Below are 26,409 nucleotides of genomic sequence, written 5' to 3' on the forward strand. Positions count from 1 at the left end.
TATCGTATACATTGTATACGATCAAGTTTGTTTTAACATGGTGTATACGGGCCGCATAAGGTTATACGGCCCGTATAGAATAAGATAAACTGACAATATACGGGCAGTATAAGATTATATGACCCGTATAGAATAATATAAGCTGACAAAGTCTGCGCCCACAGATTTTGTCAGTTCATTTTATTCTATGCGGGCCGTATAACCTTATACGGCCCGTATACACCATGTTAACACAAGAGTTTATCATATATTAATATTAACACCCATGTTTAATTATCAAGGATAAAGAATAATTAATAAAAAATGATTAGGTAATAATTAAAAAACCTTTTCACACTTACCTAATCATTAAACCCTTTAAGAATGGAAGGTATGGGGGGCCGTTCCTGCCCCGGCGAGCCCCGGCGCCGCACCCCCACACCGCCCCCCTCCCCTCTGTCCCGTCCTCTTCGTCGCTCACAAGACGATCTCGCCAGCCCTTTCCTTCACACACATACCTATACATACATACATACATACATACATACATACATACATACATACATACATACATACATACATACATACATACATACATACATACATACATACATACATACATACATACATACATACATACATACATACATACATACATACATACATACATACATACATACATACATACATACATACATACATACATACATACATACATACATACATACATACATACATACATACATACATACATACATACATACATACATACATATATATATATATATCCTCATCCTCCACCCCCTTGATTCATTCCCTTTAGGCTCATCCTCACTCCCGGTGACGTAGCGGGTGACGTGACGACCCATCTTCCTCACACCATACCTTCCAGTCATAACAAGTAAATGCAAGTGTTACACATTGTCAGATTTTGAACTTAGTTTTCAATAAAATTATAAGGGCCAAAATCTAATATTTTATGCTATATAAAAAATGTTTCAGAAATATTGAACTGAATAAAATTAACATTGAAAAGTGAATAAACAGAAGGGATCCGTCTGACCTATGGCATGAACCTCCCTGGATATCACTGAGTATGCTCTTAGTCTTGCGTAGTGGGGCGGTATGCCCGGTCATGACGCCGGCAAAACGCCCGGCACACCAAAACGTGGGGCGCTATCAAAGGAAAAAGGGGGTGTGGCGCGATTAATTTCGCGGCGGTATGGGGATGTTTTTGGTCCTGCATTTTCCACTTTGGTCCCTGCATTTTCCACTTTGGTCCCTGCATTTTACAATTTGGTTATGATGAGGTAGGGGCTTTATGACTACGGACTCTAGTGACATAACGCCTCATAAAGCCAAGCCCCTGTGTGACGTAGCATGACACGTGTCGCATAACGCCCACAAAAGGGCTTTATAACTACACATGACCTTAGCAGGTGAATGGAGAGTACCACCAAAAAAGGATCCGATGGATCCCACTAAACCTTGAAATAACCGAAAATATAATTTGCTATGAAAAACCATTGGTAATTCAAGTTGCACCAGCAGCCAATGATACTACAACAGCAAAACACCATTATCACTCTAATATGAAGCTTTTCTTTAAGTTTTGAATAACTAATATAGATTAAGAACTTGTAAATTTGTAGGTTGTTGTGAATTTGTATAAACTAGTAAATTTTCTCGTGCATTGTCGCGGTGTCGAAACGTAAATTAACTTGAATTTATACCGTATAATTAAAACGTGTCATATTTGACTTGAACTCGTTTCCAAACAAAACTTACGTCAAAACGAAGACCAGCTGAAAACGTACATAAAAATAAGCACGGAAACGTATTATAATTGACCCGACTTATTTGCGAAAGAATTTTACTTCGAAATGTAAACCAACTTGAATTTATACCGACACGTACATAAAAATAAGCACATAAGAAATATAATGTTATTTTTAAGTTAAAAAAGGTACGGCGTGTTGCGACTACGTCGAAACGTAAGATAACTTAAATTTATACCGTCTAATGAAAACGTATTATACTTGACCCGACTCATATTTGAATTTTTTTAATTCCAAAATGTAAATAAAATAAGCAAGAAGAAGTATTATATTTGACCCGACTCATTTTCAAGAAAAAATTTACGTCGAAATGTAAATTAACACGAATTTATACTGACATGTACATAAAAATAAGAACGTAAACTCGATTACAAAGCCTTCAGAAAATTGAGTAGCTTTAAGTGTCAATGCTGAAAGTTAAGGGATAAAACTGCATAAAATAACAAAAAACATAAAAAGGCTAAAAGACACCAAAAAAGAAAAAACAACAACCAATCAGTTGATAGCCCCGTAGACCTAACTTGTGTTTGTATGTACTAGATGGGTGCACTCGTGATGCGGCGGAAAACACAGATACTACTAAGATGTGTATGGTTCGATTGGCTCGGTTCCTCAACCGAAACAGAAGTAACTGATTAGTCTATTTTATTAAGCAATATGTTATCAGTTAATCAATTTGGTTTATTATGTTAGATTGATGGTTTTTGGTTCGTTTCGTTTAGTTTCGGTCAATAGCCAAAACCAAACTTAGGCTAAAACTGTTGTTTAAAAATAAATGAAATTGAGGTATTAATACATGAAATTTATATATAAACAAATAAAATGGAAGTATAAATATATGAAATGAAGGTATAAAATATGAAATACAAAATACAAAAACTGTAAGTATAAAAGTTAAAAATATATAGAAATATAAATTATTCGCTTTGGTTCAATTAATTTTGGTTAAATGGAGGTACAAAAAAAACAATAACTAGTTTTTGGTTAATTTCGCTTTTAGTTAATCAGTTTTCAGTTAATTCAATTTTTGGTTGATTTTGGTTCAATTTCCTCTATTTTTGGTTCGGTTTTGGTTAACGATTCAGTTATTTATCACCCATAAACAATGCTAATAACTTAATATTTCAACTTTTTTAATTAAAACAATTATAACTATACTACACTCAAATTAAAGAGAATAAAATGCTCGTTTTTATGGTGTAATTTAATATATATATATATATATACATATATATATATATGATAGGGTTCTAGAGTGAACAATGGTTAACTTGTGAACAAAGTGAACAGATCTTGGCCATTCATGTGTACTAAATCTAATTTTGGGAACCAGGGGAAAATGAAGAGGTTTTGTTTAGTATTTCAAAGATTTTGTTTAATATTTCGCTTAAAAAATTATATGTAATGTTTATGTAAATGAATAATGGTTGTATGTAATCTTTATGTTGTAGACTTGTGTATATCGGTCACAATAGTTATAAATAAACTCTGTGTACACATTCGTATAGTAGGGCTGTATGTGTATCCACATATGTATAGCAGGGTTGTATGTGTATACACTTGTGTATATCAGTCACAATAGTTATAAATACACAGTGTGTACATATATGTATAGCAGGGCTGTATATGAACACACATATGTATAATGGTATTGTGAATGAATAACCTCGTAATTAGAAAAAAAAAAATAGGATGATTAACAATAACTTCGAATATACTAGATGAAGATATAATATAATCTTTGAAATAATCAATGGAGATCTTCTAATTCATCATCGTAAGTTAGCAAAAAAAAGGAGGGATGATAACGAAAATTACGAATATACTGGATTGATAGAGGATCATAAAAAATCTTCTAAAAATTCCGAAAATAAAGGAGAGAGTAACTGCAAATCATTAAAGAATCATAAAAAATCTTCTAAAACATTCCAAAAATAAAGGAGTGAGTAAATACAAATCATTAAAGAAAATTAATTAAAAAAAGATTAAATGTAGAATTACAATCCTAACCTTTGCATCATCTAATCAAATGAATGGTTGAGATTGGTTCACTCAGTTCACAAACAAGGATGTTGTTCACTCATGAACCTCATCCTATATATATAGGGGATGGTTCAAATGAAAACCACTTTTATTGTGAAAACTCGAAAACTAACTAAAAAAAAGCCTAAAAATCACACAAAAATTGTTTTTTTTTCAATTTTTTTTTTATAAAAATCGCTGGTTTTTATATATGAAAAAAAAACTTTTTTTCAAAAAAAAAAAAAAATTTGTATTACACATGTGTAATAATACACATGTGTAGTAGACATACACATGTGTAGTATTACACGTGCACTACACAAAATTTTTTTTATATATAAAAAAATCTGTGAAAATTATTATGCAAAAAAAATTTGGTATGTTTTTTTGGCTTTTTTAATTAGTTTTCGAGTTTTCACAATAACTAGTAGTTTTCATTTGAACCTTCCCCTATATATATATATATATATATATATATATATATATATATATATATATATATATATATATATATAGGGAAAGGTTCAAATGAAAAACAGTTTTATTGCGAAAACTCAAAAACTAACTGAAAAAAAGCATAAAAAACACACCATTTTTTTACAATTTTTTATTAAAAATCGCTAGTTTTTATATATAAAAAAACTTTTTTTTCAAAAAAAAATAAAAATTTGTAGTGCACATGTGTAATAATTCACATGTGTAGTACTATTACACATGTGTACTATTACACATGTGCACTACAATTTTTTTTTTTTTTGAAAAAATGTTTTTTTATATCATTTAAATAGCGAAAATTGGTATGCAAAAAAAAAATTGGTATGTTTTTTAGGCTTTTTTAGTTAGTTTTCGAGTTTTCGCGATAACTAGTGGTTTTCATTTGAACCTTCCCCTATATATATATATATATATATATATATATATATATATATATATATATATATATATATATATATATATATATATATATATATATATATATATATATATATATATATATATATATATATATATATATATATATATATATATATATATATATATATGATTCGGTTCAATTAAGAACCACTACGAGTTGTGAGAACCATGAGAGCTCATACTTCCCACGCGAGTTGGACCACCATTTTTTGCACAAACGTAGATAAAAATATTATAAACACATCTGTAAAAACAATAAATAAACAAAATTGTTGAGTCGGTAGTTACGTCCGATATAAATTTTCTTTATGGCGATGAAATTTTTTTACATCTGATGTAAACATTTTTTTTTTTTGGATGACCTAGTTCTCATGGTTCTCACAACTTAAGTTGTTTCTCATTTTACCCTTTCCTATATATATAAATAGTGGGGGGTTCAAATGAAAAGAATTTTTTTGTAACAAGAAAAAAAAAGTTTCAACTAATAAGAATATTTCATTTTACGTTATTTAATTTTTGCATTTAATTTTAAGGGTAAATTACAGTTTTCGTCTGTTATATTTGTATCGAATTGCAATGGATAGCCTTTAACTTCAATAATTACAGTCACAATCCTTTATTTAGAAAACTTATTACACCTTTCGTCCTTTAATACTTATAAGGTTAAAATTTTAAGTTAACTCTAGTCACGTGATTATCACATGAGGGCATTTATGTCCATCCATCTACCATATCACCTACCCTACAAAACCCCTCTTTTTACCCCAATTCTAAATTAGGGTGCTACCACAACCTGCAACATTCAAATAGAAAATCATGTCTAGACACATCAACATCGTCTTCATCAACCATTTTGCTTCATCTCCGTGGCTTGTCTCCCTCAACCACACATTTGTTCTCATTTTAAACAAAAACTTATTCCCCTCTATCCCGCAAAAGACCGCCATACCATGGTCGATTGAGCAACGATGTTTCGTAAAACATACAATTTTCATATCTGTCGATTCTCCGTCACGAATTTCTCCGGCAATCAACGAGTCTCAAATTGCAACATCTCCTGCGAGTCTCAAACTGCCACATCTTTATTTGGTCTGCGGAGAAGCAATCGACGATGTTATTGAAGCTATTATTGAAGTATCTGAAGATGTTATTGAAGTATCTGAAGCCCGACACTAGGAATTTGTACTAGGTCATGTGGTTTGATCTGTTTCGCTACAGGTAAATTACAAGAGAAAAATATTAAGAACTTAATAGATATGTTAAATATTTAAGTTTATTATAATGAAATTGATGATTGAGAGGTGAAGAAGGGTGTGGATGATCAACCTGTTCTTTGTTTTGTACGGATTTATAGCATGATTTAGGAGTACAAGATTTCATAGCTCAGTTGGACTTGGCAGACTGATTGGAAACTTGGTAATACATTTGATAATAGTTATAGCAAATCTGAACACTAGTTTGGTTGTGAGTGAGAGAGAGAGAGATAGATAGAGAGAGAATGGTGGTGGTAATACATTCGATACAAACATGGTGTTTATTTATATGAAATGACCAGAATACCCTTAAGTGGATAGACATAACTGAAAATTTTAACTTGGTTAGTGCTAAAGGACGAAAGGTGTAATGCGTTTTTCAAATAAATGATTGTGACTGTAATTATTGAAGATAAAGGTTATCAATTGCAACCCGCTACAAACATAAAGGGCGAAAAGTGTAATTTACCCTAATTTTAATGTAAGGGTATATTTGTAAACTTACATAGATAATTAATTTATAGTCTTTTCTTTAATAGCCAAGTACATTAAATTTATAACTTATTTTCAAAATATATATTTTTTTCGAAAAATTTAAAAAAAATATTTCAGAGTGTACGACAAATTATTAGGTGTGTAGGATAAATTATGAGTTGTGTATGATAAATTTATATATCTGTAGGATAAATTTAAATACATGTAGGATAAATTTCGAAATGTGTAGGATAACTTTTTATGTGTTTAGGCAAAAAAATAGTGTAGAGAATAATAGTTTTTATGAGTAAATAATTACTTAAAGATAGTAAGAAATGAGATGAAAGAAAAAACTACTTAACATATTATAATTGTACCATTTGTTCTTTTTCTTCTCAACTAAATTTTCTTATTAACGTACGTAACAGTTATGGAAGTTTAAAAATGTGGGGTAGTAAGTTTTTTTATAAAGGGGGGGGGTAATGTGTAAGTACTAATTAATTATCCATAATTTGGTTGATGAGTGAATTAAAGTGTAATTACGGGGAATTAAAGTATATTTAGTGTTTGAAAGAATAATTTACATTATTTTAGGGTTGTACCTTATCACTATACTAAAAAAAGATTAACTTGCAAAAAAACCCAAAAGAAAAAAAAACAATAATCTCCCCATTATCCCCCCACCCAATGCGGCAACCACTCAATCTACCCGTTGGGCACTACCCGACGAATCGGTGGCGATGTAACCTGAGCGGGTAAGGATTACCCGTTTCCACAGATCTAAGTCTCTTCAGTCATATCGCGTCACATCATTTAGACCATCTACTACCCTAAACTACCTTATTTGATGACAACACTTAGAGTCTAAGACCTTTCCATCCTTTTCCTTATTTTTTTAGGTTAACTTTGTACAATAGTAATCAAGTTTCAAAAGTGTTCTAATTAGGTCACTCATAATTTTTTTGTTCCAATTAGGTCATTCAAGTTTCATTTGATGTTTCAATTCTAAATATTTTACCTAAATAGAAGGTCATCCATCCTACATGGCATTTATTTAGGTTTTTTATTTAAAAAAATTTATTGAGATGGCACATAAATGACAAATGGATTATGTAATATATCATATGTAAATAATCTATCAAAATCTCATAACCTAATTATAATTATTTGTCTTGTAAAGTCTACGGTCATCTCCTATACATATTATAATATGAATATTATAATGTAATGGCACAGCTTAATAATTATATATTGATTCAACTATATAACTGTAAATACTTGCACAGAAGCGTTCAAAACCGATGAACCAGAAGACGATATGCTTGAGGAATACATGCAATCAGAAAGAAAAATCTGACTAAATAGATGAACAAAAAACAAGGGAGATGTGAACAAAAAGGTAATGCATATAGTACATCAAAAACAATTACCTGTTGTTCGATTGGTACTGAATGGTCGAACGCTTGATCGACTTTGGTTGCTGAAGATTGTTTTTGATTCGCCATTGAAGCTTTTCCTCTCCACGCAAATCGCCGAAACTCAACCTAACGAGATCTGAATCTCGTTCGAAACACAAACCGGCAGTTCGAATAAAGTAGAATCACGTACGAATGTAGTGTAGGGTTTACAATTGTTATAGTTGATTTTTTGTAATTTATTATATTTGGTTGATTTGATTTGATTTGATTTACGATTTGTAATATTTGATCCTTCATTTTGTTTTATATTTCTTTTATTTGATTCCATGTAATCATGTATTAAAAAAAAGTTAAATAAATACCATGTAGGACTATGACCTGCTATTCAGGTAAAATATCTAGCATTAGAACACCAAAATAAAGTAGAATGATCTAATTGGAACAATAAATTTTATTAGTGACCTAATTGGAACACTCCTAAAACTTCATTACTATTATGTGGCATATTCCTTTAAAAATACAATTTACGGTTTTTGAAAATAATTTAAGCTTTTAAAAATAAATTAAACCTTTGTTATAAAAATAGAAAACATTTAAATTTTATAGACTCTTTAAAAAATAAATCAATTTTCATTACAACAAGCAATCATCTCCATAAAAATATAAAACATTTATACTAAAAGCTATTTAAAAAGATAAAAACATAAATTAAAAAAAAGAAACCTCAAAACCCCATCTCTTCTTCGCCACCAAAAAAACTCTCCATGTCCATCACCACATTAATTGAAAATAAAAATTGTATATAAAATATTAACTCGCAAAAAACCCAGAAAGAAAGAAAAAAAAAGTGAATTTCAAGTTTCGTCCTTTATCTTTATAATAAATTTCAGACGGTGTCCTTTATCTTTTAAATTGACGTGTCTTGTACTTAATGTTTTATTTGTATCTTATGTCCTTTAGCCCTAACTCAGTTAGATTTTTCTGCTAAATCTGCACATGAGAGTATTATTGTCATTTCACTTTTCTGTTAAATCTGGTAATTTATTTACACAACTAGTCCTGAAAAGTGAAATGACAATAATACCCTCATGTGTAAGTAACATGACCAGATTTAACAGAAAAATCTAACTAGGTTAGGGCTAAAGGACATAACGTGCAAGATTTTAAAACATTAAATACAAGACTTGTCAATATGAAAGATAAATGACATCGCCTGAAATTCACTATAAAGATAAATGACAAAATTTGAAATTCGCTAAAAAAAACAATAATTTCCCCCTTATTCCTCCATCCGATGCAACAACCACTCAACCCTCACCCGACCCGCCATGCACCACCCACTGAACCGTTGACGATGTAACCTGAGCGAGTAAGGTTTACCGTTGCCACAAGTCTAAGTGCCCCCCCCCCCCCTAATTCTTGCTTGACTTGCAAACATTTCTATATATGGTTTTGCATATATATTTTTGAGAAAATATAGTCTCGTAAAATAGAAAGTCGTAGTAAGGGTATCAAACGGACTCCAATGAAACTTATTTTAGCGGCATTGGATCCGTCTTGTCGAACTTAATGATATTAGATTTTAGGTTTTCGCTTTTAGTTTTTTAACTTATAGATTTTAGAATTTCTGTTTAGATCATTATGTTTTTTTTTTTATTTCACATTGTGACTTTTTATTTTGCGATCAGTTGTGTCTTTGTACGCTTCCTAAATTTAAGAGAGTTTGTAGGATAACTCTACCCTATGTTATTAAATAGAATAAAACTAGAAATACAAAAATTCTGTTTTTTTTTTTTTAATTCTGCTAGAGTTTTAGTGACATACAGAAAATTCGTATCGGTTTTTCTTTTAGAGAAGCCTGTCATTCTGTGTCAAAAGTAATTCCGCCACTTGCATCTTTTATTCCCCCAATTGACCATGTAACGAATCATAAGATTTTGAATCAAACCAATCATGTACCTCCTATTTTCTATATACCATACAAATAGAAACAAACCATTATCTTATGCAAAAACATTATGATGCGCGGCAAGACAAATATGAGTGACAAAACAGGCAGAACATGAAAACAAATACAAAAAGAATGTGGAAGCAACCACAAGTTCATAACATCATGCAAGGAATCTTTCTACACTATTTTTCTCTAAATCCAAATAGTTTCACACTCACTCAAATTATCAATTCATCAAGAGTTCACACCTCAATTATTATTTTCTGCAAAATGCGGTACAATAATCACAAGGTTTTAGTGACGCAGGAATTCGTCACAAGTCCCTTTATAGTAATAATTTGTTGTACATGACATGGGTAATGTATTTACCGACAACTTTAACTGAGTTATTACAAATGTGCGTATGTGACCAATGGATAATTAGCAACGGATCATCGGAGGATTTTAGATTTTGTATAGAAACAGAAGAGACTTAAATCAAGTGCAATCACATATCTATATACTTACAGCCATTGTAATTTGTAAAGACCCTAGACAAGTCAGCCATAATCTTTGAGCTGTTCATTTGTAGCATATGGATTCTTAAGGTGCAACTTTGACATGTTCAATTAATTTTAAATAAAAATAAAAATCAATAATAAAAAAGAATAATGCATAACATAATTAGAATGATACAAAAGAAATCTTGAGCTAAAAAATCTTCTTGTAAGAGAGGTGGGGGCGGTGCGCTAAACTTCCGTGATAGCATATTTCAACGCGTGATAACATAACAATTCCCACCGCCACCAGTTGTTTATAACGCGTGGAACATGCAAATATCTTTAACGCGTGATTTTTTCAACGCGTGATGGCAAGATTTTGTGAGAGGAATTGTTGGTTGGGGGGAAATTATTGGGTGTTGTGGTGAGTGATGACCATTGCCACTAAAAAAGGTTGTGAGTGATGAAGAAATGGTTGATGACATGGCGGAACTTGATTGGATGCTTGTGAGTGATGGAATTCTATCACTAGTGACCACCCCACCCCCCTAATATATATACACAAACCAAATATAACTCATTTAATTAACTTAACCAAATAACCGTACTAATCCATAACTCGAATTAATCAACCCAACTTGAACTGCCCCATTACTCGAAATTGGCTCAACTTACCTCATTGGCTCAGGATTATTTGATTCTTTGATTGTTACTTTGTATATTTGCACATGTTTGCTGTTTTAAAGGAGAAAAAACAAAGAGTAGATCTTGTTGCCCTAAAAGCATATTATTGTTGCACAATTTTTAAGATTCAAGGTCGACGCTTGATTTGAGCCGGTTATTAAAATTCAAGGTTTTGGTACTCTAGACGTAAGTCGACGCCTGATTTGAACCGGTTATACCTGATTTGTAATGAATGAAACTTGAAACATAAGTCGAAAAGGTTTTGGTCCTCTAGAGCGTTTGAAGCTCTAATACCATGAAGAAAATAAAATGCAAAGAGAAACAAAACTAGCCGATAATGACATAGACTAGGGAAAAGGATTTGTGTTATGTGAAATTGATGTTTCCATTGTCAATGTTCAACAACAATCACATACATTTATATAGAACCAAATAAAGAATGGGCTACACATTACTAAAAACTACTTAATACTTGTAGTTATGTAACCCTTAAGTTGCTAACTATTTAATAGTACTTTATATTCTTAAGAGTGCTTATATACTTATTGTCATTGTCACAAAGTTCTAGTTCACAAGATTCTCCCTTCTTCTGGTATCTTAGATTCTATTGAACTACATGGAGAATCAAAAGTTGTGGCTTTTAAATATCATACATAAGAAAGAAAGAAATATAGACCTTTAAACACGAGTTTTGTGATTATTTGGTATGCCCGGATGTTATTTCCGGATGATGCAGATGAACTTCTTGGGGAAGGAGATGACATTTGATATTTAGCTCTTCAAAGAACTTCTTTAGCTCTAACACCAATTCACTTCTTCTCCTGTTCTTTTCACCAAAATCTTGAAAATTCATGGTATGAGTGAAATAAAGGGCCATTTTTATCTTGTTCACATTTTCAATCTCCTTCACAACTAAACTGTGATTTGGGTGCCATAACTGGGGATTCTTCTCCAAATACCTAACCATAAGTCATAATATCATTCATGTTCTTATAATCATGTAAGTAGGATCATAGTTGTCAATAGCAGCTATAGCGCGCAACGTATCGTATAGCCGTATAGGTCTTATGTCGCTGTATAGTATAAATAAATAGCGACATTTTTATATTTTGTTAATTTTTTTTTCATTTTTTTCTCATCTCTTGTGCTCGATACCTCAGGTTTGGTCTTTTAACATGTGTTTTTCTGTTTCTCTACTTTATCGCTAAACATGAAATAGAAGGCGCTATTTTGTCGCTATCGCTACATAGCTTATATAGGTAGGTTGTCGCTATTGACCACAATCCGCTATTGACAACTATGAGTAGGATGTATGTAAACTATTGTGTATCAACTTACTTTCTTATCTTTTCTTTCAATTGCGCGATTTGCGCAAAAGATGTTGCAAAATCAATAGAGAATTCCACACCATCTCCCATATCTGGACTTCTATAGAAATTGCTAATGGGCTTTGTAGACAAAACCACATTGGGATAATATATCTTCTCGTTATCATATCTCAAGAAAACCGTTGTTAGGATATTCATCTCTTCAACTATCATCTGTCATATAACAAATACTCCATTAGATAGTTCATCATTATTGAAAAATTTCAGAACCCGAAAAGGTAAATGTTGCAACTTTTATGGGGAGGAGAGTATAAGCAACATAAAATGTGCATATGGTACCTGAACCCCATCAACAACACAACGGTCACCAACATCAAATGGGTGCATTATGAAAACAAACACGATAGCTTCAAAAATGGTCTTGCAAGTGTTTCCAAATATGAAAGCAGCTACGACAAGCTGGGATGAGAGTAAAACAAGTACTTTGGTTGAAGCGATTTCTGTTAAAAGAAGCCACACAACGAAAACTACAACAATCAAGACAGTTGTAACAAGCTTGTCCAATTGTTTTACTGCTGTCCTCGTGTCACTTAAAGCATGCGCTAATGCTTTCCGCTCCTTGTAAACCTTTACCTGCATGAAGTCACAAAGTTACATGAACCTCAGTGTGTAACCTGTAACGATTCACAGTTTTTCACCTTTTTCTTCTATTTGTGAGGTTATGTACTTATGTTCATAGGATCTCATGTGGGATTTGTGAAACATGTAAGAAAGTAAGTACTTTTCTTTTATTGTTAGTACTAGAGCTCATATGGTTACTTCAAATCTATAACTAACTGTATTCCAAGATTAGAGTCTTACCACCCATTCTGTTAATGTTTTCCGATCAATATGTCCTTTATCAGCCACATCGATCAATGGAAACACAATATCTACTTCTTCCTTGATCATAAATCTTCTTAAATCCAGATCTTCAATGTATCTACATTATGAACATATAACATTTGCTAATAAATTATCAATAAACGAAACATATTTAAACGTCTTGTGAATGTAGATGTTATTACCTAGAACCAGGCTGAGCAACATTTTGAAAAATATGATAAGCAGCAGCAATTGCTTCCATCTCATTAGTAATTTCCTTATCCGCAGATTCACTCGGCCCATCATAAGCACTTTCTTCAAGTTCGCCAGAAAACGTCGAGAGCCCAGAACTCGATATCACATCAACCAACATTTTCATAGTCCAAGCAGACACTTTTTCTCTTTTCATTTGATGAAGTTTTCCTACATCAATCACTTCTTTCGTCTTCGCTTCTTTTCCTTTTCTCTTCACCTGAAAACTCAATTGACTCGTGCTTGTACTCGCCTCAACCATTTGTAAGGATTCCATAACCGGTGGGCCCGATAGCGTTAAAAGAGCATACTGAAGAAAGATTGATTCTTGAATTCTATCAAAGAAATTGCTGACGTGGAATGACGTCGCCAAGATTTTAAGCAATAACGTCTTTATTAGCCACAAAACCGCACCAACCAACAAGGAAACGATAGTCCAAGTAACATAATCCAAAACTCGGGTGGCGGTTTTTGATCTTTCAACATGTTGGCAATTAAACAATAATGTCCAAGTAACAAGAACAACAATCAACCAAATCAATACTTGGACGCTCTTCTTTAACCCGTGAACAAAATACAACACCTTTTTCCTCAACAAGAAGTTCAATTCTATCAACAACACGATAAAATGCATAAGCTTATTGGTAACTAACATACCACAAATGATGACCGTTTTGAGCACAAGCCATTTCCATAACTCCAAGCTCCAGATTTTATAACGCTTCAACTCGTTAACCGTCAAGCTAGCAACTAGACAACCTAAAAGCAATAGAAACACTATCCATTCAAACAGAACTTTCATCCTAACCCTCTGATACTCTAGCTTCTTTCTTATCTTCACCTTCTTATAAATCTCTTCTTCCTCATCAACCCCCCCTGCACCTCCAGGTGAGGCCATTAACGGAGTCTTCGGAGTTATGGAAATCGTTCTCGTCGTCTCCCTCGACGGTGTACCAAGTGGAGAAGCAGCAGTGTTGCTTGCTGCTGTAGGCGAGGCCCGATTTGACATAATCCTTATAGGTGAAGGTGAGTTTGATGTCTGGACAACTGGCTCATGCATATTATCCAACATGCTGTGATCGATCACAGACGACGGTTCACCAAACCGCGATTTCGGCTTGGAGTAAACCGATCTGGTTAACGTTTTTCGCCTGGTTAGCGTTTCGGGATTGGGGATTCTTGGAGGCCTGTTGGGGCTGGGACTAAAAACTGCATGTTCAGGATGTGAATCAACTGACTTTCTATGAGGTGACTCAGTAACACCTCTTACACTTTTCAAATCTCTCTCTTCACTAGAGATTGTCACCACCACATCACCACCTTTTTTGTTCTCTGTCATGCTTATCTCCCCTGTTACTGATCTTTTACCATTTACATCCATTCAAAGTCAAAACCCTAGATTTTACAGTACACAAAGTCAATGTTTGACTTTTTAAACAACATGAATGAAACATATAACATCTGTAGTAGCTTAAAGAATCTAACAAATAACACAATAAATGCTTCCTAGATTCCATCAGAAAGTCACTAACTACACCTCTAACTAACATATATATATATATATATATCAAGTTCAAAAACAATAATTAAAAGCCTTCATCAAACACACACACATGAAAAAAAATATATACAAGAAATATGTTACCTGAAACTGAATCAGATATCACTTCTACCATTTGCTCTTTACAAGAAAATTATGATGAAGATTAGTTAAATAGGGTTAGTTTTCCCAGAAAAAGGGAGATTATTTATATAAAGAAAGGTGTCCTAGATATATAGAAATTATAAATTATAAAAAATAAAACTCACACTGGCAAACATGTGCACATGCAGTTGCAGCTGATGAGCTTGTGGGTCTGAAAATGGAGGATGAATAGAGATGGGTATTTCAGAAAAAATGAATAATGAGATGTTGAAAAGATTGGGTGCAACTTTTGCACTTTAATAAGGAGAAACCTTAAACTTGAAACTTGTTGAGAAGAATAATAAGTTGCAAGAATGAACATATGTAAATATATATAATAATGAGGATGAAACCGAAAGTGGTTAGCATGGAATATTTTCTTGAGATCACACGTGCTTTTTTCTATTTCAAAGTGTAACACAATTTTTCGATAGTGCTTTTATGCGTTCGTACAGGAAATGCACCGTGATGGTAGGGGTGTGTGTAGTGTTTTGTGAAAGGGATGGGGTGTTCCTATAGCATAGCATGATCTACATTTTATTTTATTTATTTACTTACGGTGATAATAAGTGTATCTAGCAAGATCTCATATATAGTAAAGTTATTGGTAGGATTACGATAAAACACGTAACACAATTGTTCTATAAATCATAAGGAAAGAGACATTTTAGTCGTTTTACCTAAATTTAATTGAAAACTTAAAGAGCGTTAGTCTTATAACCCAACATTATTACAAAAATAATAACATAAAGCTTAAATCTATTACTTAAAACTCTTAAATCAGGGCCGTCTATAAGAATCCTTAAAAAAAATTATGTCTGGGGCGTAGAGTAAAACGGGTCCCTATTTGGCCACTTTTAAATGAATTTAAATTTTACTAATGGGTGTTGATGAGTAAAAGAGTAATGAGTTTAATTTAAAATAAGTTTTAGTGTTAATGGGCTTAAAATAAATAAAATGTTAACGAATTTTAAGTGTTTAACAAGATAATTTTTTTTCTACGAGTAATTGGCTTAATTTAAAATAGGTTTAAATGTATATTTTGTTTTATATCAGTTATCAACATACATAACATACATAGAACATAAAACATAGATATGATCAAAAGTAAATTTATTTAAGTGGTACATCACAAAGCTCTTATATATTGTATACTATAAGAATTGTCTGGATATCATATAATATATATCTATCATTTTCTTTGAGACAACATAATTAAGTATAAATAATGGTTCTTTTAAATAAAATAAGAAGAATTTAAACCACCACTTAACCTTATATTATTTAAGAAAATTACATTCTTTGGACAGAAAGTCCAAGAGCACTGGGCCACCTACTTACTACTTTGCTTATATAATGTTAAAAGATTATTTTCTAATTTCGAGTTTGTACATTTCTTTTCTCATAATATTGTTTATATAATTAAACAAGGGTTATTAACTTTAACCCATTTTTTTTTAATTTGGTTCCTATTTTACAATTAAAGAAGGGTTATTAACTTTAATCCATTTTCTAATGATAAATTTCTTTTATTCTCCGCATTCTGTTGGACTTGAACCCAAAACCTTTATTGCCTTTGTGAATTATTTAACCTTTTTAATTTGGTTCCAAACGTACATATATGTTTAAAAAATATGATATAGAAACAACCTCAAGTTGCCCCTTTGAATACTATTATCAATTTGAGAAGATACGTTATCATATAATTTCACAAGAAGTTTTACTGAGATTTTGATTATGAGTAAATTGATATTTTGTCGATGGCTTTATGGCCTAGTGGCATCTTGAGGGTGGGATAAGACTTTGGGACCAATAGGTCCTGGGTTCGATTCCCACAAGTGGGTTTTTCCATATTTATTGGGTTTCTTGCTGAATTGGTGTATAGGCATTATGCCTAGTGGAGATGGATATGATCGGGTGGTTCCGCTGGTGACGATGATATTCCAGTGGTCCGTCACACGATGATACTCCAATGGTCCGTCAGTAATCCAAATTTGTCGTTAAAAAAAAAGTAAATTGATATTTTAGTAACTTGTAATATCATTTAAAACATAATAAGCTATGAGTTGTGATTTCTGAATTCTAATAGTTTGGTGACCTCGTAATCATTTTGACTCTTGACCCAATATCACTGTGTGGCCCATTTATTTATATCTCTAGAATACATATGTCAAACTTCACTTTGTTCTGAAATTCCAAAGAGGTGATGTGTATATTATAAAGTTAATATATGCATTATAAAAACGTATAGAAACTTATTTTAACTGTGATTCAAATAAACTGATTATTTTCTAAAAATAATTCAACAAACATTCATACCATTTGTGCCAAAGTTTAATCATTTTCCGCACATTAGCCACCAAGAAACTTGGTGGGTCAAAAGATAAAAATTGACGCATCAATTGAGGCATATAATCGAATAGCTTGCATTGCGAACGGAAGAAAAGATGGAATTGTGCGTCAGTTGGATCCATCACCACTAAAGTTTGCCGGTATATTGCCAGAATATTTGATGTGATCATCGAATGTTGTGATGGATGTCAATTTTTCGAAACCAAATAAAAATTATTATTTTTCAAGAAATCTAAAAGCTAGAAATTGTATGTGTTACTAAGTCCACACATAATTGATTACGTTATTTAGGGTGGAGGGTATCTGTGAATCAATATCAATTTAGCAAGCGAAGCATGTAAAATTGATCCTATGCAGTATTTATGTGGAATTTGACAAGTGAAGCAATGTGGTTTGACGGCATGTTTCACTTGCCGAAAAATACAAAGTAAATGAACCAAGTAGGACATCAAAAGCAAGGCATGTTGAGCAATCAAAGTAAATACACACCATCTAATGCGGCAATGAAGCAAATGGTGACATGCATGTGGCAAGATGTGGACTTGCCGTAAACACACCGAATACTCTTACATGTATATGTTATTTATCATAATCTCATCTTCATCTCAAATCGAGATCATCTATTCATCTCAAGTAAAAAAAAATATTGATCGTTTCCGGTCATCATCAAATAAAATTTTAATTAGAACATGTAAAACTATGTTACATTCTATTTATTTTAACTCTTTGCATAATCAGCTAATTACAAAATAAATATAAATAATACATTATTTTGTTAGTTTTGTGAGATATCAGCCATGTATTACATTTATTTAATATATATTTGTGTGTATTTATTTAATATATATTTACCAGATTAATATGTAGATAATGTCGATATCATACCTTTAAAGGTATGTGCTCTCTATAAGTGGATATTTTCAAATTAACGTATCCGTCATAATACCCATACGTTTATTAAGTGGAATTACTTTGCATCACTGTTAATGAGATTTATGAAGGAAACATGTATGGCTAATATAGAACAAGGTGAACAAGCACATCTACATGGTGCTTTTATATAAGGTGTATGTATGTAAACATCGAAAGAATTGTATATCGCATGTAATATTTTTGTGAGTACCAAATAAGGTAATGAGTCTAGTATTCGACTAGCATATGCTAGTTTTGTGAGATACTTGACATTTATTTATTACATGTATTATCTTATATTTATGTATATTCATTGAATATATATTAACAAGAATAATATGTAGATAACGTCGATATCATACATTTAAAGGTATGTGCTCTCTAGAAGTGGTATTTTCAAAATAACGCATATGTTATTATACCCATACTTTATTAAGTGGAATTACTTTGCATCATTGTTAATGAGATTTATGAAGGAAACATGTATGGTTAATGTAGAACTAGGCAAACGAGCACTTCTCCAAGTTGCTTTTAGATAAGGCATATGTATGTAAATATTGAAAAAATTGTATATTTTTGTGTACGTTTTATATGAGAACCAAATAAGCTAATCAGTCGATCGAGTAGTAGAGTAGCATATGGATTGAGGGGAACGTAAAAAACATGGTAGTTGGTGAAGAAACTCATGTGGTATTCTGTAAGAATCAGGACTAACTTAAATCTCGTGAAACTTAACATAAACGCTAGACGATTTTATAAATTGACAATAAGAAAAGTAACAATATGTTTATAGCATTTTGATTAAATGTATAATAAAAGGTACGAGTTAGTAAACTACGATATCACGTGTGTTTTTTCTATGCGTTCGTTCTATATTATTGTATAATCAAATTACTTTATCAAAATGTTTTTATACAAGTTACTTTTATAATATTATTATTATCTATACCACAATTATCAAGTGTGGTGAATAGTAACTTGCTATTTTAACTTTTTTTACCTTTACGCCTTAACTTATTTTTTTTGTTTTCTTGGTGAATAGTAACTTGCTATTTTGACTTTTTTACCTTTACGCCTTAACTTATTTTTTTGTTTTCTTAATATTTTTACCTCTCAACTTTCAACATTGATATGCATGGACGGACCTTATGTATACCGAGCCGTAGCATGGGCTACGGCTCAACTTTTTATCGGTAGTGTAATTTTTTTTTTGGTTTTTATACAAAGGATACCCCTGAACAACTACGAGGACACCCCTAGAAAAAGTTCGTAATCCCAAATCAATTGAAAATAATAAGCCCAAATCCCAATTGCCCAATATATTAGCCCAAATCAATTGAAGATTGTAAATAATAAGTCCAATTGTCCAATATGTTAGCCCAAAATAATTAAAGATTGTAAATAATTACCCAATTGCTCTGAAGTTTTAATGCATGGCACGACACAACTGCGAGGATACAATCAATTGAAAATAATAAGCCCAAATCCCAATTGCTCATTTCGTCACACTATAAGCAATGACGATAAATTTGCAAACGTGAATGGAATAAGTGATCTTGCGCGTGTTATGGTTGAAACGGGAACGCGTAGTTCTTGTCCTTCAGTTTATCGGGTAGTGAAGCTAGCTTTGCTTTTACCGGTTGCAACCGCAAGCGTTGAAAGATGTTTTTCGAAATTGAAGCTTGTCAAGACGGATTTACGCAATCGAATGGGCCCTGAATATTTGAACAATGCTGTAGTTTGTGCGGCCGAAAAGGATTTTTTACGTGAAGTAAAAGACGACGATGTGATAGAACGATTTCAAGCTATGAAAAAAAGAAGATGACAAATCTATTAGGTATTTGTTTTACTTTATTTATTTATTGTCGTTTTTTTAATATTGTACGATTGCATTGTGAAAAAAAATTGGGATACCCCTGAGTTAATGTTCTAGTTTCGTTTCGCTCACTGTTGATACGTACAATCCTTTAACGTTTTTAAAAACTTTGTAATCGAGTTTTATGTGTTTATTTTTATGTACGTGTCGGTATAAATTCAAGTTGATTTACATTTCAATGTAAACTTTTCCTAGAAATGAGTTTGGTCAAATATAATATGTTTTTATGCGTATTATTGTGTAGATTTTTCGGTTGGTCTACGTATTGACGTAAATTCTATTTTTTCCGAAAATGAGTTGGGTCAAATATAATACGTGAAGGTACAAATTCGAGTCATTTTACATTTCGAAACCGTCACAACATGTCGTGTCATTCTTTAACTTAAAAAAAATATTTTGTTACGTGCTTATTTTGATGCGCGTGTTGGTATAAATTCATGTTGGTTTATGTTTCGACGTAAATTTTCATTAAAGTTGTATTTACAAATAGTATTCAAATAGTAATCACAGCCATCTTACATAAAGAATATGATGTCGCTTTCTTTTTACTGTACGTCTTGTTTACATCGAGATAGATGGTAAACGGGCAACTAGTTGCGCCGCTACCCCTTTTTGAATAGCAAAATTAAGTCTTTTAAAAACTACGTCTATAGATTTTGGTGTCATAACATTACTATGCATGACCCTTTTAACTCTACTAAGTAGATCCACAGCCTCTGGCGTCAAGAAGCCAAAAGTATCAAAACTAAATGGGATAAACATGTGTTGGTTGTCAAGTCACGTCACGGTTTCTCGTGTTTGGTCACTTTGCCCGAAGCAGCATGACCCACCATGAAAGCACTGCTCCCTAAGCCCACAAGCGGAGAAACCCCTGTTAAATCAACTGTAACACCCCAAAATGCGTAATTGATTATCGTGCCTTTAAATGTATTTGTATGTAATAAAATAACTTTAGTTGACTAACTAAGTTAAGTAAGAATGACTCTTGTGTAGAGGGGATGAAAGTTGTGCTTGAATATGTTACACCCCAAAAAGGTTTATTAAATATAAGTTAAGTTTATTAAAAAAAATTAACTTAGTTAATGGGAATGTTAGAACTTCTAGTAATGAATTGAAAAATGTTTAAATCAAATAAGTGAACAAATTAGAAGGGCCAAAGGTGTAACTTTTGAAAACTCAAAAGATTAAAAGAGTTAAAAATCAAAGACACACACTGTGTGTCTCTGGTCGATCGAACAAAGGCAGGAGCAAAGGGGCAACCCTAGTTTCATCACATACATCAAATTCAGTAGAAATTCCAAGGAAAACTAATGCATGAACTCATATTTTCGAACATCTAACCCTGTTTATTGAAGTGGTAAGTCCAATTCTTTGATTTGGTACATTGAAGGAAATGGGTTTCAACCCAATCATGAGATTATGTTATGATAGGTGTTATTGGAAGTTGGAATTGCTATGTAGAATAAGTTTTATGTTTGATTTTGATGATTTGAACATCTTGATTCATAAGGCCATTTTTGTATGAGATCTTCATAAATGTAGGATAATCAAGATAATAGAAGTAGCTATGTAAAACCTTGAAATATTGATGTTTAATCTTGATTGTGATGTATTAACACTAGATAAATTGATATGGAGTAAAAGTATCATATGGCTTGATTGATTGTTTATGATTTGCTAGAAGAACTGGTTAAATTATGTCCTAGAACATATGTGTTTAGTGTCCTACTAATGCGAAACCCGCCAAGTGTTCGATGAAATGCTTAAGTGAACATATATGCGAAATTCGGAAAATTGTGATAATGTTGCCATAAAATAAACTATGTAATTAATGAAATGATGTTCGGATGGACTAAATGATAGAATGAACATGTTAATGTAGGCGTGAAGGAAGAACAAGTGCTAGGAAAATGGAAAACGCACAAGATCGAGGTAAGTGTATTTCGAACTCAACTTTATTTGGTTGTTCAATATTTTGTATAAAAGCTTAGGCAATAATGGTTTAGTATGAATATGAAGTAAGTAGCTTAACCCGTTGTGAACGGGTCATTGGTGAATATTTATGAATGGATGAATATTGAAGTCGACTCGTCATAAACGAGTCGAAGGTATGTATAGTGATGCAAAAAGGAAGGAAATAAATTAAATCCGTTATAAACGGGTTGAAAAGTGATGTATGTAATAGTAATGAAATACACGTATTCGATTCGTTATAAACGAACCGAATGGATGTTTATGTAAGTTTACAATTGCCCGTTTCAACGGGTCAATGAATGGCATGATTTATCTGATTGCGAGATGGTATGTTTTGACCCGTTTCATAGGGTAAGAAAGTGTATGAAAGAAGTGAAAGTATGAAACGGATTAATTCGATTTATTGTATTAATAGTAATGTATTTGACGAAATAAATTTTGTGGTTGATGTAGGTAAATCCTCAACTTAATCGCTTCGGCGACTTGGAACGAGCACCCATATGAATCTCGCCTATATGCACTTCCGCTACTTTTGTAACAATGTTTATGGTCAAAAAGTATTTTTGTTGTAACTAGTTTGTTTAGTAGCTAGACTTTTGAAGTTTGACTTGTTAGATCTTTTAAAAAAATTTCTAGATGTTGGTAGATATTTAAAAGTAATGCTATGGTTTTGTTAAGTCTTTTGAAAGTGTCATTAATTTACTTGAAATGAAGTTTGCCAAAACAGGGATTTGCTCATGTTACGGACGGGGCATGCCCAATTTTTGTTAAAAAATATATGTTATTACTTTATTTTTCGAATGTTAAAATGTGGGCGTTAGATCAACACACGCATGTTCTCCTCCTACCCATCCAAAGACCAAAATGTCGGCTGGTCTAAGGGTTTATCTCCCTTCCAATGGGTTAGTTAAAAAATTAATGGGTGCCTCTTTCTTAGCAGAAATACCAGCGCGCCTGAATATGTCAAAAAGGACAACCCTAATCAAATCATGTTGGTACTTGAACCCCAAGAGCTCTCTACAATGAACTGCATGCTCCCCAAAAGAATCCAAACACGCCTTATGGTAAATAGGACATATCTCATTAACTAGAAATAATGGAATCATGAGGTGATACTTAAGGATAGTACGAGACTCAGCCGGTGACATATGCTGGCCTAAACCATCTATAGGTATAGCAAGAAGAAAATCTTGTGCATGTGGTGCTCGTAGACACTCGAAAACGGCTTTTTGTCTAACAGTCAAGTTAAACTGTACTTCAATGTCGTGGACAATTTAAATAAAAAGGTCACTCGATCGCCAATGCATGTTGGGCCTTAGGGGGTGTCCTTATTAGTGAAACCGTTGAAGTTGAAGCTGGGAATCATATTTTAGATAGCGTTTACGTTTCCATTTACAACTAATTTAAAAGTTGTCCATCACACTGTCCAACTTAAATTTATTTTTATGGGTTTCGGACAATGTAAAACATGTGTAGATATTCTTTTGAGCACATTTCTTTCGGATGTTATATTAAACCAAAATAGATGTCGACTAAGACCCGTGGCATAACGCGGGTAATCTTACAAGTAATATACAAATATCAAAAGAAGTGCATTCACCATAATCAATGTTGATAGATAAACTAGTATGTGTGCATGAATCCATTAACTATACTAAAAAAACCAACTTATACCACTTGCCATGAATTTAGACCTATTATCGTCACTTGGCAATGTAATATCACTCATTCATGTGTTTTGAGCGGCAAAATCATTCACAGTCTTTTCTTCTTCTTAATCCTAAATTCCCTTCTATAGTTAGATTTAAATAACTTACCGATTTAGCAAGAATAGAAACATTATTTATGGTATACAAAATTAATTCCTTTTGTTGATCTTACCATTTACTATATATTTATTCTTCATAACTTATTCAAAATTCATAGTAAATAAATGACATACGTATAGAAAAACCGGATGGTCGATTTCATATTCGAAATATATACCTCCTAATGAATAACAATATATGTGTAACGTTATTGATTCCTGATACATGTTGACGAATAACATTTTGTATTGTTATTTTTGCTTTGTTTTACTTTGAAATAATGTTTCCATTTTACTTCATGTTGGTAGTTATGAACAAAGTTGTATTAATTAAATGAACATTTGAAGATTAGTAAAACATATAATTGTTTATTTCTTTTATCATTAAATTCAAAAGAACTTGATACAATTTATGTCAATTAATTTCAATTACATACAATTTGAATTTCATTCTCATAATATTTCTTTAATGTCAAAACAATTTTCATTAAAAACATGTATTATATAACAATTTCTAAATTTTGACATAATTAGTAAAGTAAACTTTTAAAATAAAAGATTATGTTAACATTAAATGGATTAACATTGTTTGATTTTTTTCATTTTTAATATAAAAGCATGAGTTTGTTATTTGGTAGTGTTTATTTCCATTTTTCCTTGACATTTTTCAACTTTGATATCTATGAATACCTTTATTTTATAATACATTTAATGTTTGTTTATGTTACTAAATATTGTAAACGTATTTATTTGAACACTAACGAAAATGATGATTTAGGTTCTGATTCTACTTTGAACCTTTTTCAATGAAAGAAAATTTCATTTCTATAATATATACTTTTAAAATATTATTTAAATACCAATTATAGAATTATAGGTTATATATCTAAAAATATATAATATGAATACGTATCTATATATATCTCATATTGGTTATTTAAATACTAATTATAGAATTATAGGTTGTATTAATGTTAAATAATTTTGTTCCCGATGTGTTACAAATTAAATATTCTATGTTTATTGTGTATTTATTAATTATAAAATTATTAGTTTTAAAATCATCATAATCATAATAGAGAATGCAACTAGATATATAATTTCGAATGTGAATAAAATAAAGTTTCAAAAACAGGATTAAATAATCAATCGAGACATAATTTTTTTTATCAATATCTAATTCCGAATGTGATAAAATCAACTATCAAAATTATCCGAGATTTGATTAGTAGTGATTTATAACATACCAGAAATAACAAAACTATCTTTGGTAACTATGATAGTTGACGGGATTTTAAAATTTAAATATTTTTACACTAAAGGAAACTTTTTGTAACACCCCTAAAATATTAAATTATATATGTGTGGATACATGTATAATTATCATTATCAAAAATAAAATAGTGAAATTAAAACTAGTGATGATTAACCTAGTTAAATATGAGATATAAAATATGGAGAATCAAGGGTTTCTAATCAAATTACATATTCTAAAAACTAGAGGGGCCAATTGGTTAATAATTGAAAGTTGTTTTTAAAACACTGGATAATATCAAACACACACTTTGTGTGTGTTATTGAGTTCAACCAAACACCCAGGAGCCAACATCCTTATTCTTAAAACCCTAATTCACCAAATTCTACTCAAAATCAAAGAGAGAAACAGAATTTCAATCGATTCTAAGCTGAATTCGTGATCCTCATACTTAGTAGATCACAAGGTATGTGTAAATTTGATATGTGGTGATGTTTTGATTATTCTGGAATTCTCATAATTGAAATTGTTGAAGAATTGATTCATGTTATGGCTAAATTAAGGAGAATACAAGTCTAGGAACAAGCCCTAGATAAGAATTAGATGATTTTGAATCATAATCACTTGAGTTGATGAATTTTCATGTATGTAGTATATGGGTTTTGATTAAAAAAGATGAATCCTTTTATGATAGTGATAAATTGAAGTTATTTAAGGGTTAGTATATATTTCCAGATGTTCTTGGTGGATATGTGACATCAAATCTTGAATATGATGAATTAACATGGTTAAAATTATTCATCATGAATTTGTTAGTGTTAGAATAATAATTTCGCACATAAGATGTTTGATAAAATGTTTGAATGAACTTGAAATAAGTGGAAAGCTTTAAAAGGTACGCGGCTATATGCTTCGTAAAATTTCATTAGTATCTTATGTTTAGTTATTTGAATAATAATTAAATCGTTATAAAGTTTGGTTATTACTAAAACGGAGGATTCCGTATGTACTAACCGACTGAAATCACTAGAGTATAGTGATAAGTAAAAGCGTAGAAGTGGTGGATTCCACTATAATGTTCAACGGGTCAAA

At 31.6% G+C, this 26,409-nt stretch overlaps 1 protein-coding gene and 1 long non-coding RNA gene across 2 annotated transcripts; one reads left to right on the forward strand and one right to left on the reverse strand.

Annotated features, from left to right (window-relative positions):
• Positions 1-11,544: 11,544 nt before the first annotated feature.
• LOC110885907 (mechanosensitive ion channel protein 10) lies at positions 11,545-15,443 on the reverse strand. Its single transcript, XM_022133639.2, has 7 exons — positions 15,267-15,443; positions 15,103-15,138; positions 13,409-14,852; positions 13,203-13,323; positions 12,681-12,974; positions 12,352-12,554; positions 11,545-11,972 (listed from the first exon to the last, which is right to left on the reverse strand). Exons 3-7 carry the CDS (start codon positions 14,836-14,838, stop codon positions 11,711-11,713), a joined length of 2,310 nt encoding a protein of 769 aa, XP_021989331.1. The 5' UTR covers positions 14,839-14,852; positions 15,103-15,138; positions 15,267-15,443; the 3' UTR covers positions 11,545-11,710.
• Positions 15,444-21,493: 6,050 nt separating this feature from the next.
• Positions 21,494-22,936, forward strand: LOC110882823. The gene is made up of 3 exons (XR_002560238.2): positions 21,494-21,638; positions 22,164-22,213; positions 22,709-22,936. It is a non-coding gene; the product is annotated as an uncharacterized LOC110882823 (long non-coding RNA).
• Positions 22,937-26,409: the final 3,473 nt, after the last annotated feature.

Source organism: Helianthus annuus, chromosome 10 (assembly GCF_002127325.2).
Source record: "Helianthus annuus cultivar XRQ/B chromosome 10, HanXRQr2.0-SUNRISE, whole genome shotgun sequence".
Classification (NCBI taxonomy): Eukaryota; Viridiplantae; Streptophyta; class Magnoliopsida; order Asterales; family Asteraceae; genus Helianthus; species Helianthus annuus.

Bases quoted from the DNA above. Each gene is read 5' to 3' on its own strand.
- LOC110885907 (XM_022133639.2), bottom strand. From the start codon at position 14,838: ATGGATGTAAATGGTAAAAGATCAGTAACAGGGGAGATAAGCATGACA. The intron at 13,324-13,408 runs GTAATAACATCT...TTCATAATGTAG, and splicing joins GTTGCTCAGCCTGGTTCTAG to ATACATTGAAGATCTGGATT. The intron at 11,973-12,351 runs GTAAGTTGATAC...ACTTATGGTTAG, and splicing joins TTGAAAGAAAAGATAAGAAA to GTATTTGGAGAAGAATCCCC.